The 12,369-nt window shown below is 51.0% G+C and overlaps 1 protein-coding gene across 2 annotated transcripts in view; it reads left to right on the top strand.

Moving 5' to 3' along the window:
* The window catches only part of NCKIPSD (NCK interacting protein with SH3 domain), a 35,057-nt gene extending 23,371 nt beyond the window's left edge, over positions 1-11,686 (top strand). For both annotated transcript variants that reach the window (XM_042823560.1, XM_042823561.1), the window contains exons 8-13: positions 133-271; positions 5,191-5,271; positions 6,501-6,629; positions 8,130-8,222; positions 9,386-9,558; positions 10,119-11,686. In XM_042823560.1, coding sequence (XP_042679494.1) covers positions 133-271; positions 5,191-5,271; positions 6,501-6,629; positions 8,130-8,222; positions 9,386-9,558; positions 10,119-10,322 — 819 coding nt within the window. In that variant the 3' untranslated portion in view covers positions 10,323-11,686. The remainder of the gene's footprint in view (positions 1-132; positions 272-5,190; positions 5,272-6,500; positions 6,630-8,129; positions 8,223-9,385; positions 9,559-10,118) is intronic.
* Positions 11,687-12,369: the final 683 nt, after the last annotated feature.

The raw sequence follows: 12,369 nt of genomic DNA, 5'->3' as shown, positions 1-12,369 counted from the left end.
CTGCTGGGGTTACTGTTACTCTAGGAGGGTCTGCAGCTGTCTCAGCAGCAGGAGCTTCTCCCAGCTATGTCTCTCACCTTAGAGCGAGCCCTCACGCAGCACGTCATTTGATCTGTTACACTGTTGTTGCAGGAGCACAGGGTGCCGCTGAGGCTGCTGCTGCTGAAGTGCTTTGGAGCCATGTGCAACCTGGATGCTGCCATCATCTCCACGCTTGTGAACTCCGTGCTGCCGATGGAGCTGGCGCGGGACATGCAGACTCACACGCAGGGTGAGCTGGGGCTGCTGTCCTGGGGTCACTGGGGACATCTTCCCATGAGATGGATTACAGCGGCCGTAGTGGCCTGTCGCTGCTTGACTGCTCTGTGTGCTCTGGGGACGTGGATGCCTGTTTTTACAGTTACTCAGGTTATTACAGCTATAAATGGAGAATGCGCGGGAGGAGATGTTTCAGTCCAGTGGTGCAAGGCCCTCCAGTTCTTGAACGTGCCACTAGTGATCTGTGTCATTGCTTGGAGAGGTCTTAAAGCACGCTCTCAGCTGCTCCAGTTGGCTTCGTGATGCTGACAGGAGGCACCTACAGATCTCTGCAGCCCCTTATTGGAAGTTTTTCTGTGTGTTCTATCCCAGGTCTTGGAGGTGTTTCTTGGAGACAGATGAGGTGTGTGTTGCATCAGAGGAAATTGCCTCCTCTCTGTCTGTGTATGAGGAGGGGTGGTCATGCTGTTAATGAAATCACAGAGCTGCCACAGCCCTGCTTTCCTTAGCTCTTTGCCTTCCGTATCCAGGCTTTGCCATCATGTTCCTCCTACTTTGTGCTCCTTTGTTAGGATGACCTGTCCCTGTTGTTAGCAGGAACGTCCTTCCTGCCTTTGGGCTTGATGTGTTCAATATCTTCTTCCCAAGCAGATATTGGAAGTGCATTGTTTTGTTCTAAACGCGGCTCACAGTTGCAGTAGCTGTTGAGTGACCATTTGGATGAAGTCAGAATATTAGTGTTTGTGGTCTTGCTACCTGTCCCCTGACACAGTCTGTATAATGCTGGTTTGCTGTGGGTGCTGTGGACTCTTGGAGAAGTGTAATTTGGTGATGGGACTGCAGGATATTTCTGCTCAGAATGGGGACTGTCACATCTGTTGCTTGCGAGCCAAGTAAATGGCCAAGAAGACCACCATGGATGTGCATAATAGATGTCCCTGTCCCCAGCATGCTGCTGCAGCCTGTGTTGAACATCTGTGCTGTGGACAGGAGCAATGGGGCTGATCTGGTGCCTGGATAGGAACGTGGGCTGGGAGCCAAGCCTGCTCCGGAAGGCTTTGTGGTCACATTTGCTTTGCAGTGTGGGCATTTCATAGGTGGGGGATGACTGAAAAGCACTGAGGGCAGCACAATGCACGTTAGGTTAGTGTGGAAAGGGACTGAGATCATTATGCCTATGTCGGCTTAGCTTTCTCTTTGTGTTACTGCAGCATATCAATTATATGCAGTGAGCCTGTCACACTGTTGGTGTTTTTTCCTGGGTATGCGTGAGAAGCCTCTTCTCTAGGAAGAGGCCTTTCTGCCTGAGAAGCAAATAATACTTGGTTATGGAACTATGACTGTGCATCTCTGACATTATTCCTGATTTTTGTGCAGCCAAAAATAAACTTTATTATGCATCTGTCACTAATTCATAAAGATTGTCTCCAGGTAAAGGTTTTCTGTGCTACGCTGAAACTTATTTCAGTCGTCTGCTCTGTTCTGCAAGCTGCCCTCATGCAGGCAGGGTGGGCTGACCCAGGTTCTCAGAGCTGCTTGCCATGCCCCACCTGGTCACTGCATTGCTGTCCTGGGTGCTTTCCAGGGACTGCGTCATTCCAGACAGCACAGCTAATTCTGCCTGCAGAGCATCAAGCTTTGACATAGGGGACTTCTGCACATCTTGCTGATGTCCACGTAGCACTTCTGCTGAATTTGATCATCTCCCAACAAGTGTTAGACTCTGCTTTGGGCACCCAACAGCATCCCACCTGAAATGGGTGGAAAGTGGCTCTGCTGCATTCCCTGGATTTCCAACCTGCAGCTGTGATGTCTCTTCTTTCCTTACATTTTTCTCAAGTGAGATGCTTTTTGCCTTTTGTGAGGTGACACTCAAGCAGTACAGTTAAAGGGTTAAAAGCTGCTCTTCCTTTTGCTTACAGGAGCCTTCCAAAGTCACGATGCAGTGCTGCCTTCCTCACAGTAAGCTTGTAGCAGGCACTTGCAAGCATTCCATCTGTGCAGCGTGCAGTCCTCCTGGCCTTCACAGCAGGGCTACAGAGGGGTAACCATCCTTGATCCAGACGTGTCTGTCCTTCAGAGGTGGCTTAGGGCATCAGTAGTTCCCTCCTGCCATCCTGGTGTTTACTGCTTCATGTCCCACTGCCAAATGGCAAGCAGTGCCTTGCATGAAAACACGACCTTCAGCACTGAAACGACTTGAGCTTATTTTGGTACTAGGAACTGGGGAATAGCAGCTGATCCATGACATGCCATGCACTAGCTAATCCCTTCTGTGGATGGCGGGGGCCAGAGCAATTGGTGCCAGCACAAAGCCACCGGGGACCACTGCACAGCTCTGCAGGATCCTTCCTGGCTTGTTACTGAGGAACAGCCGAGGCTGAAGCTCTGTGCCTGGATGCTGGGTGCCTTTGATGAGAAGGAGCTTTACCCTGGGGCTGAGGCAGGCGTGTTGGCTGCTGGCCAGTTCTGCTGCCAGATGCTTGGGTCTTATTGCTTCTGGATGGCCACTTCTCTCTGATGCGGCTGGCCTGCACATCTATCAGCATTAGAAGAGCTTATAATAAGGCACAGCGAGACAGAATTAGCCAGAACAATTCCAAAGAAAACAGACGGGGATAATCCACTCTGTAATTGTGACTTTCTCCCCTGTTGCAGCTCAGTGTACGTGCAAGTCAGCTGCCAGGCTCTCTTTACTTGAGTTGCAGACAGTTGTGTCTGCTCCCTGTGCCCTGGCTTTGCCCTGCTGCGTTTGGAGGTGAAAAGCAAGGTCTTTGGTGGCCGCTGAGAAATCCCTGTCAGACAGAATAGCAGCCCTCCTACCAGTGCTGAGGGAACACGGGCTGGTGAGCAAACAGCCACATCTCTTCTGTCTTTCATGGCCGCTTGAGTGACACCTACCAGTCTGATGTCACTGAAGACCCTCTGCTTCAGGAGAGCTTTCTGGATGCTATTTAATCACTTGCTGCCACTGGTGCTGCTCTGGAAGAAAAAAAAATGCCATGCTTTGGCTGGCAATGACTGTTTTTCAGGATGATGCAAACTTGTCAAGGAATGCAGCCTTGGCTGAGCCTTATTGCAGTGGGAGTGCTTCAAACACTTGCAGAGTGTGTGCTGAATGAGTGCACCAAGTTAATCCAGATCTGCTCCTTGTTCAGCTTTCAAGATCTTTTCAGCAACTTCCCATCCAGCACCCGTAGCAGGGGAGCCTGCAGTCAGCTGCCATGAATGGACATCAGTTCACAGCAGATGGGGCAGGGACATGCGTAACCACCCTCCCCCCCATCCCATGTCTAATTAATCTCTTCCTCTATGTTTGCTACAACTGACTGTTCAATGCTGGCTTCTGGTTCTCAGATCATTGTTGTGCGAGGAGCATTGAAACGAGAGAAAAGTTCTGTTTGTGAAACATCGTGAAGAACACAGGAACAGTAGCTCCCCATACCTACCTTCTGCCTCACCTTGCCTCTGATAATCAGCTCCAGGCGCCTACGATGGAGAAGTGAAGAGGTCTTGTAATGAATAGTTGGGAAAACAGACATGCCCACAGTGGCTGAGTGGTGGTGCCTGGAAGCACCTCTGCCTGTCAGTTCTGGCTGTGCAGGTGCCTGTTGCTGCTGTCAGATCCTTTTTCTATTACAGCGAGCTTTGGTATCACTGACACCTTATAGCTGGGAGCTTCTTAGATAAGAATGAATTAGATTTAAGTTACTCAGTGTCCTCCCTTTCTGTTTAACAGGAGCTCTCTTTGCTGCCGCGTTGTTTAGGCTGCTCTCATACAAACTCGTGATCTTGTTAGTGTGTAGTATCTCTAGCTGGGCCCCAGATGATGTACGTTTTCACTGAAGTGTTTGCTATTTCAAAGCTCAGGCCTCTTGTGGAGCTTTGGCAAAGTCTGCATGCTCTTTGTTTATAGAGCCTCTGCTGATGGAGGTGGATTCTCAGGGTTATTGGGCTGAAATGATTCTCTAGCATTTCTTCTCTTGTGCTAAGAGTAAATCTGCAAGCTGCCAACTGCTGCAAGTCCTTTAGCCAACTCCAGGAGCATTAGGAATGATGACGGCACCAGCCTGAGTGGTCAAAATCAAATTGAGCTGCCTAGCACTTAGAAATGGATTGATTTGTGCACAGAGAAGTCTTTCTGGGTTGGAGGGGGAGCCGGAACCAGGGAAGCATCATACATGGAAGGGAGCTTTTCCTTCAGCCTCACCGCTCTGGACGAAGGCTGCATTTTGTTATCACACAGCTCATATCCTGCGACTTTTGTTTCCCTGTAAAAATCTACTGAGGTGTATCCGTTAGTTAACATTCAGGGAAGGCACCGGCTGTGGAATATTCACTTGGAGCTGCTGCCAGCACGACTGGCGTTGGACCGGCGGGCTGCGGGCTGTGTTGGTGTGTGCGGCCTGGGCAGTGGGCAGAGGCACGGCCTGAGCCGTGAGCAGGGACCTGGTGGTCTCCCCAGAGACTTTCCATCCCTCCAGGCAGAGCTGAGGTAGCAGAAGTGGAGCAGAGCTGAGGTGGTAATGAGCAGTGCAGCGCTCCGGGGGCGGCGGTGGTTGGAACAGGCGGCACTTCAGGGTGGCCAGATGGATGCTTTTTCTGGGTGCAGTAATTGCATAACTATGGGCTGCGTCCTGGGACTGTGCAGGGGAGGTTCTTCATCATTCACGTGGAGTTTGCCCACGTCCTCTTAAGTGGAAGGGAAAGAAAAAAAAAAAGAGAATTCTGTTGTGATTATTTTTAAATTAATTTAGCAATGCATGGTGCAGAAGGCGTGTGCTTAAACAGGAAAACACCCTGGTAGTTCAGTAAATACGAGAACAAAGAGCAGTGCAATCAGCGTGCAGTGTCTGTATTAAATATGTGGCTTAGCAGCTGAGGGTGCTGCACCAAACAATCAGTGGCAGAAGCTCTGGGTTTCTCTTGCAGATCATCAGAAGATGTGCTACTCTGCCCTGGTGCTGGCAATGATATTCTCCATGGGGGAGCCCCTTCCATACCATCATTATGGTAAGAGCAGCCTGTGTGTGTGTCAGAGCTGGTCATGGGGCACCTGGGGATGGAGCTTTTGTGGGACAGCTTGGGGCACGCTCAATGGCAGCAAGGTGAGATTAGGGTCTCCTATTCACCACTGGAGTCTCTCTGGTGGAAACACAGAGCGGAGAGGCCCGGTTTTCATAAAGAGCAGCACAAATCTGGCTTGGAGCAGAAGCATTCTGCCACGCTGCAGAAGGAGCAGTTTGCCCAGCACTGTGGCTCAGCAGCATACTCGTCCAAATGTTTTGTTGTACTGGTGCCCTGCACTACAGCACTCACCTCTTATTTGCCGCAGACACATTCTTTCTGATGCTAACTCAGATCGCTCCATGAATGTCCACTAAATCCATCGGCTGCATGTGGCCTCTCCCTGGTAAGAAGGTAGCACAACCCTGTGAATTTCAAGTTCTTCATGCGAGTGGAGATGATTAAGAGTATTGCAGTCAAGAGGGAAGTGCAGGCATTGCTCCAGCTCTGCCTGTCGTACCCTTTCTTTTATGTCAACCTTCAGCTAGAAAGTGCTCTCTGCACGCTTCTTCCCTGCCGTGTTGTGTTCCCAATACTTGGGAAGCTCTGGATTCATCTTTCCTAGAAATGCAATGAAGATTTTTATAATTATCTCCTCAGCAGCTTCACCTCAACACTCCAATAACCACGTACAAGGTATAAGCTGGTGCAGTGGGGACTGAGGAGCGAGTCTTCACATCTCCTGCTTTTCTCTCCTCATGTAACCCTGGCAATTATTTCCAGCAGGTGGACTTATTTGCATGAGCTCCTGAGCTTTCCTAATAGCTAAATTGAAGAATGGGTTATTACTAATGATCTGGATGATTACCCTTTTTTTTTTTTCTAAATAGATGGATTAGACCAGTGGTCAAGAATACAAATCTCTGCCTACCTGAAGCCTTCATTGGTGACAGTGGTGCTGGAACAGCAGCTGGAGCGGAATTTGGCATTCTGTTTACTCAAACAATAAATTTTAAAAAAGCCAGTGGGAAATGAGCATTCAGCATTTGTGTGAACTGTGGGTAATTCTGAGCCATTTGTCTCTTGCACAAAGCCATTTGTTAACTTCCTGGTGGCTAACACTGGCACTCCAGTAGTGGCTTTAAGCCTAAAGGCACGGAGAAGTAGCTCACGTGGTCCCTCATTGCTTGGTGTACCTTCCTGGTGATGTAAGTGCTGTCTTTATCCTTCTGCAGAACATCTCAACTCTCAGTTTGTGCAATTCTTGCTGGATGTGATTGAAGATGGGCTGCCCTCAGACACCACCGACCAACTCCCTGACCTGTTCATCAACGTCCTTCTGGCCTTCAATCTCCATATTCCAGGTCGGTTTGGTGCTAGTCTGCCCTGGCAGGATACCAGAGGTCAGGACCAGTGAGGGGATGAAGAGTGGGGATGCAGAATCTCACTGGGACTTGATGGTGTTGTGATAACCTGTGCAGCTCTCTCAGCCTCCAGCAGCACACTGTTTCTACTTTTGTGTGTTCAAATACTGTACAAAACTCTAGAGGGAAAATCAGGCTGAGAGCCCATGTCCAACCAGCTGACCCTCTACAGCACAGCAGCCATGAAGTGCAGTGGATTTCTGTCTGTGCATGCAAGCTGGCTGGATCAAAGCAACTGCTGGGCTACAGGACACGTGTATGGCTAACTTATAGGCACAGCTAATTTGGAAGGGAGCATGCTTCAATGGGCATTTCTTGGTATCTGTCCAGAAAAAAAAGTTTTTGCTTTATGAAGGTCTTCACAAACCTTCTGCTTACCCAGCTGCACTTCTTGAACCCTACTCAATGCTCACACGTTGGAGTTGAGATTATTATCCTTAGCCTGAGCTGCACTCTCTCCTACTTTCCCTCATTGTCAATCCTCCCTCCTCTGCTGAGCTCCTTAATAGACAAAGCCTGTGATCCCCAGAGAAGGGCGTTTGCCCATTCCCTGCAGGGCTGACTGGGAGCTTCAAAGCTTGTTGTTGTAAAACTGGGAAGTAGTGCAAGGTCCTGCCACTTGTTAACCCTAAGTGAGTTTGGACAATGAGTGAGTTTGCAAAATCTCCTATTGCTCCAATTGTATTTAATTATTTACTGCTTTTCTGCTTCATGACCTTATCCGTGGCTTTGTGGAGAAAGGGGAGGATGAAACAGCAGGATGTGTCTAGTAATTTACTTATTATGAGTTGTACTTCATTAAAATTTGTGTGAAAGTTTCTAATTTCATGTGAAAGTTGATTGCACAGAGGCTGATTAAGTATAGGCTGTGCTGCTTTCATTCATTGCACTTTTGCACAGTTACCCATAGAGTTCCTGGATGCAGTAGTTGGGCAATAATGTGTGACAGGCAGCGTGTTTCTGAGGGACCATTGCACACCTGGGGTGTAGCTGAGAGCAGTGACTTGTTCTCTGATGCTAAGAACCTGTTAAATGATGCTCAGGTTGCTTATCAGTGGATTGACTTGTTATTTCTCTGCCTGCTCATTTGTCTTGCATTGCAGCTGTGCAGTCGATTCAAAAACTCTGCTAAAACATGTCGTGTTCATCGACTCATAGCAAGGCTTAGATTGGAGGGCACCTTAAAGATCTCCCAGTTCCAACCCCTGCCACAGACAGGGTTGCCAACCACAAGATCCATTGCTTCGGGCCCCATCCAGCCTGGCCTTGAGTGCCCTCAGGGTTGAAACCCTGAAAACTGTGGTAGCCCTGATGGATTGGTTCCCTGCAGTTCCCCAGAGCGATGCTGTGAAGTGGGAGCCCTGTACTGCTTTCCTTTTTTGTTTTGTTACTGTTGTCTTCAGCAAACAAAGGGATGTGCTGAGCAGGTTTCTTCCCTAGTTCCAGAGCACAGCGTGATCATGATGACAATAAGCAAGCACTCCAATGTCAAGACTTTCACGGAGAAGCTGCTGTTGCTGCTGAACAGGGGAGGTGAGTGCAGCACTGTCACCCGCCTGGCAGGGGGTGCAGCTCCTGGGAACGGTGCTTGGTAAGAGCTGGGGGTGCTGGGGCTGCAGGCAGCTGAGAGGCTGTCAGCTCAGGCTGATGTGCTGCTTAGGGTGAAGCTTCCCATTTCAGACTGGCCAGCAGAGGGTTAGCTTTCTGCCTGCTCCGGGCAGAGTGAAATCCGCTGTATGCACAGAGCTTGTGCACAGCAGATTGTTAGAAAGCTGGAGATCACTGCAGGCAGAGCAGTGACAGGTATTTCTGCCTGCGCTGCATGCCACCATTGTGCTTTCTAATACCTTCTGGAGCACAGGGGCTTTGCAGCTTGAGATTTGTTTTGTTGATATGCTGGTAAATAACTCACCCTGTGATGCTTGCAGCTCGTCTTACTCAGGCCTCAGTTCTCTTTGGGATCGCAAATCAGTTTCCACGCTATACCAGCTTGACGGCAGCCTGCATTTCAGTGCTTCTATGTCTGGCCCTGTCCAAAAGCCTTTGTTTAGCTTTTTTCATATTTAGATTCCTCAAAAGGATTTCCTTACTTTGAGGAGTAGCAGGACCACAACCAATGGAAGATGCTTCTCTTGTGCCCACCTCCTGCACTATTCATAGCCCCTTCTGTGGTCTGCAGGGACATGTTTTGTTAGAAAACAGGGTACAAAATGGGTAATTTAAACTTGGAGGTGTTTCTTTTATTGCTTCCAGAGCAGTCCTAGCCTGGTCTCCATGGTGAAAGCTTATTTCTGATGCGGGCTCTGGTGGGCTTTTCAGAGGGGTCATTGGACCAGACTTAATAAACCAGGGAGAAAATGAGTGGTGGCTGTTGAGCAAGGAAGGGAGGCACTGAGAGGTAATGTGCTAATGAGCTTTCACCTAGGATGTTAGGTGAAACATAAACAATGATTAATGCTAATGCTAATGACTTTGGTCTCAGCTTGGTGCCCTGCAGAGCTGCCATCCTGATTACACGACTTTGTGCAAAGCACTCGGGACTGCTGGCACAACAGCTAGCCATGGGCAGGGAGCAACTGGCTGAGGTGGGGGCAGGCGCCTCCCCAAAACCTGTGGGGAACAATGGAGGGGTTGGCACTGAAGGAGGTGGGCAGCAGGGAGTGTGTGGCTTAATGCGATCTCTCTGCCACCCCCAGATGATCCAGTTTGTATCTTCAAGCATCAGCCTCAGCCGCCACACTCGGTGCTGAAGTTCCTGCAGGACATCTTTGCCAGCAAGGATACAGCCAGCATCTTCTATCACACAGACATGATGGTCCTGATAGACATCCTGGTGCGGCAGATTGCTGATCTCTCCCCTGGAGACAAGGTGCTCACACAAAGCCATGGGCACTGAGAAGGGGAGCGTGGTCCCAAAGCAGTGGTGTTTCTCCTCACCTGTGGGGCTTGATGGTGCAGACAGGGTGGAGTGCTGGGGCAGGCAGAACATTTCTGAGTGTTGAAATCTGTCTGAGGGGCTGAGGAGGAAGGGAGGATTTATCCTGCCTGGCACATGGCAGTGGGAAGGTGTTTGAAGGAAGGTCTGCCAGGCTCTGGTGGTCTGTGCCCTTCTGTTCAGCAACCTTTGGGAAAAGAGCCCCTCTGTGAGTAGCAGAAGGAGGGATCTCCTGTGTTTTATTAGTGCTAGAGGCAGGGAATGTGCTTATGCTTGGGAGTGATCAAAGCATTATTGAGGTGGTGTGGGAAAAGCACAGTTCTCCATAGCTAATGATGAGTCCTCCAGAAAAGCAGTGCCTTTGGAGTTCTCTCTGGCTGGTCATGCAGCAGCAGCTGCTCCTGTGCTCATGCTATAATGGAGGCTGGCACTCTTGTTTATCTCATTTTGAGTTTTTCATTGTGCCCTGTTTTTTCTCCCCTCCCACTTGGCAGCTGAGGATGGAGTATCTGTCTCTGATGCACGCCATCATCCGCTCCACGCCGTATCTGCAGCACCAGCACCGACTCTCTGACCTGCAGGGCATCCTGCAGCGCATCCTGGGGGAGGAGGAGGAGGAGCAGCAGTGCCAGATGGACAAACTGATCATCCTGGAGATCTATAAGGAGTTCCCAGAAATCTCCCCTGGTACCAGCTAACCGCCCCTCGGACTCGAGTTTGAACCACTTGGATCAAAGACGTCTCTTGTTGACACTTTCTCCCTGTTCCCTTCCAGTACAGCTCATACCTTATCCTCCTTTGCGCGAGGCCTAAGGTTTGGACAGTGTTCACCGGCCCTGTAGGAGTGTCAGCAGGGTGCCCTGGGGCCTGGTGCTCCAGGGAGGGCAGCGCTGGGCAGAGCAGGCTGGGTGCTGGTGCTTGGTTTGCTCCCAGCGCTTGAGCAGGAGGCACTTTTAGCCAGCAGGAAGGGCAGAGCCCAGAGGGACTCAGCAGCCAGGTGGGGTGTGTTTAGCTACGCTGGTGTCCCATCGTCCTGAAGTGAAAGGCCTTTGCCTTAGAGCATCACTTTATTTTCCATGTGCATCTCTCCCTGCAGTGACCAAGTGGAGTCTGTTGGTGCTTGGAAGAAGCTTTTGTAACATCTGTTTTGTTTCTGCTGCTCGTGCCAATGTGCTGCAGCGCTGCCCCGGGAGGCAGTGGCTCACTGCCCAGCGCCTCGCCTGCGAGCCTGACCCTCCCTGCTGGCCTGCAGCTAACGCTTGGGGCAGCACTGCGCCCGGGGTCCTGCTCTTAGTGCAGCAGCTGCTTTGTTCAACCCGCTTTCTGTAGTGACATTTAGATCTGAGTATCTTGCACACTGCAGCAGCCTAGAACTGTGACCCTTTGGTGCTGCTGTTAGGAGCCTTTGGTGTGGCTGTGGCACAAACAGTGCCCTGTGCAGCCACAGCTGCTGCTTGCTGCCTCCACAGCAGCACTGCCCCAGGCAAAGGGGCTGCATGTGGGCAGTGCTCTGTTCATAACGCCTGTGGGTTTTTTGCCTTGAGCTTCGCAGTAGCTCTGCTCGCTGCCCTCCTGTCCGTGAGGCAGCGTGCGCCTGGTGTCCAGTGGCTGTTTGTGACCATGCACGAGAGTGGGGAACCCTTATTTATATCCCCTTTAGGTTTCTAGCCAACAGGACTAACCTGTATCCCTGTTACAGATAGTCACACACTAACGTGGGTCCCTTAGGTATCCGTGTGCGCAGTCTGGTCGCTCCTGTCCCCAGCTCTTCCTCTGCAGTACCCTGTGTAGAAGCTATGGGCGTTTGGAACTGGAAGCACTGGGCACAGATTTAGGAGGGTTTAGGAGACAACAGCTGAGCTCTGCTCACAGGCCTGGGCTCTGAGCACCGTCATGCTCAGGAATGGAAAGGTTTGGCCTGGGAATGCCTGAAGCTTAATAACCGCCCTCGTAGAGAAACCTATTTTTTCCTGTGTAAAAATGTATGAATGTCAAAAGGGATGCTGTATTTTCTTAAACACTGAGTGTAACATGCAGAGGAATAAAGATGTCTTAAACTGGAGTTGTGTGAGCGCAGCTCTGTCTGGCCGCAGTGAGCCCTGCAGTGTGGTTGGAGGGGGCCTTAAAGATCGTCTCGTTGCAACCCCCTGCCGTGGGCTGGTTGCCCCCCACCAGCTCAGGCTGCCCAGGGCCCCATCTATGGCTATGAGCACCTCCAGGGATGGGGCATCGCAGCTCTGGGCAGCCTTGCCAGTGCCTCGCTGCCGTGAGCACAGAATTCCTTCCTAACATCTAACCTACATCTCCACTCTTGTAGCTTAAAGCCATTCCCCCTCTGCTATCCAGCCCTGTCACAAGTCGGTCTCACTCCTGCTTCTACTCGTGCTCCCTTCAAGTGATGGAAGGCTGCACTGGGGTCTCCCCGGACCCTTCTCTTCTCCCAGCTGAACAAGCCAAGCTCCCTCAGCCTGCCCCCACGTAAGAGGTGCTCCAGCGCTCCGAGCATCCCGGCACTGCTCCTCATCCTCCCCGAGCTGTCAGCTGGGTAATTAGCACAAGTCACCTGGCAAGCCGTCAGCACTTTTTAAAAGCATGGGCCCTGCTGCTGGGGCTCCGTGACGGCAGACGCTGCGGTGCGGCAGCCCGGGATGCCGAGCGCCCGCGAGGACGCGAGCCCGCCCGCCCTCGGGCCGTTACACGTACGAGGCCGCGATCTTTGTTAGCCGGGCCGTAAGAAAGCCCACG

This window comes from Centrocercus urophasianus, unplaced genomic scaffold, assembly GCF_019232065.1.
Source record: "Centrocercus urophasianus isolate 14NV4802_14NV808 unplaced genomic scaffold, USGS_Curo_1.0 seq_22, whole genome shotgun sequence".
Taxonomy (NCBI): domain Eukaryota; kingdom Metazoa; phylum Chordata; class Aves; order Galliformes; family Phasianidae; genus Centrocercus; species Centrocercus urophasianus.
The sequence above is the reverse complement of the archived record's forward strand: the minus strand, read 5'-3'. Positions and strand labels throughout refer to the sequence as shown.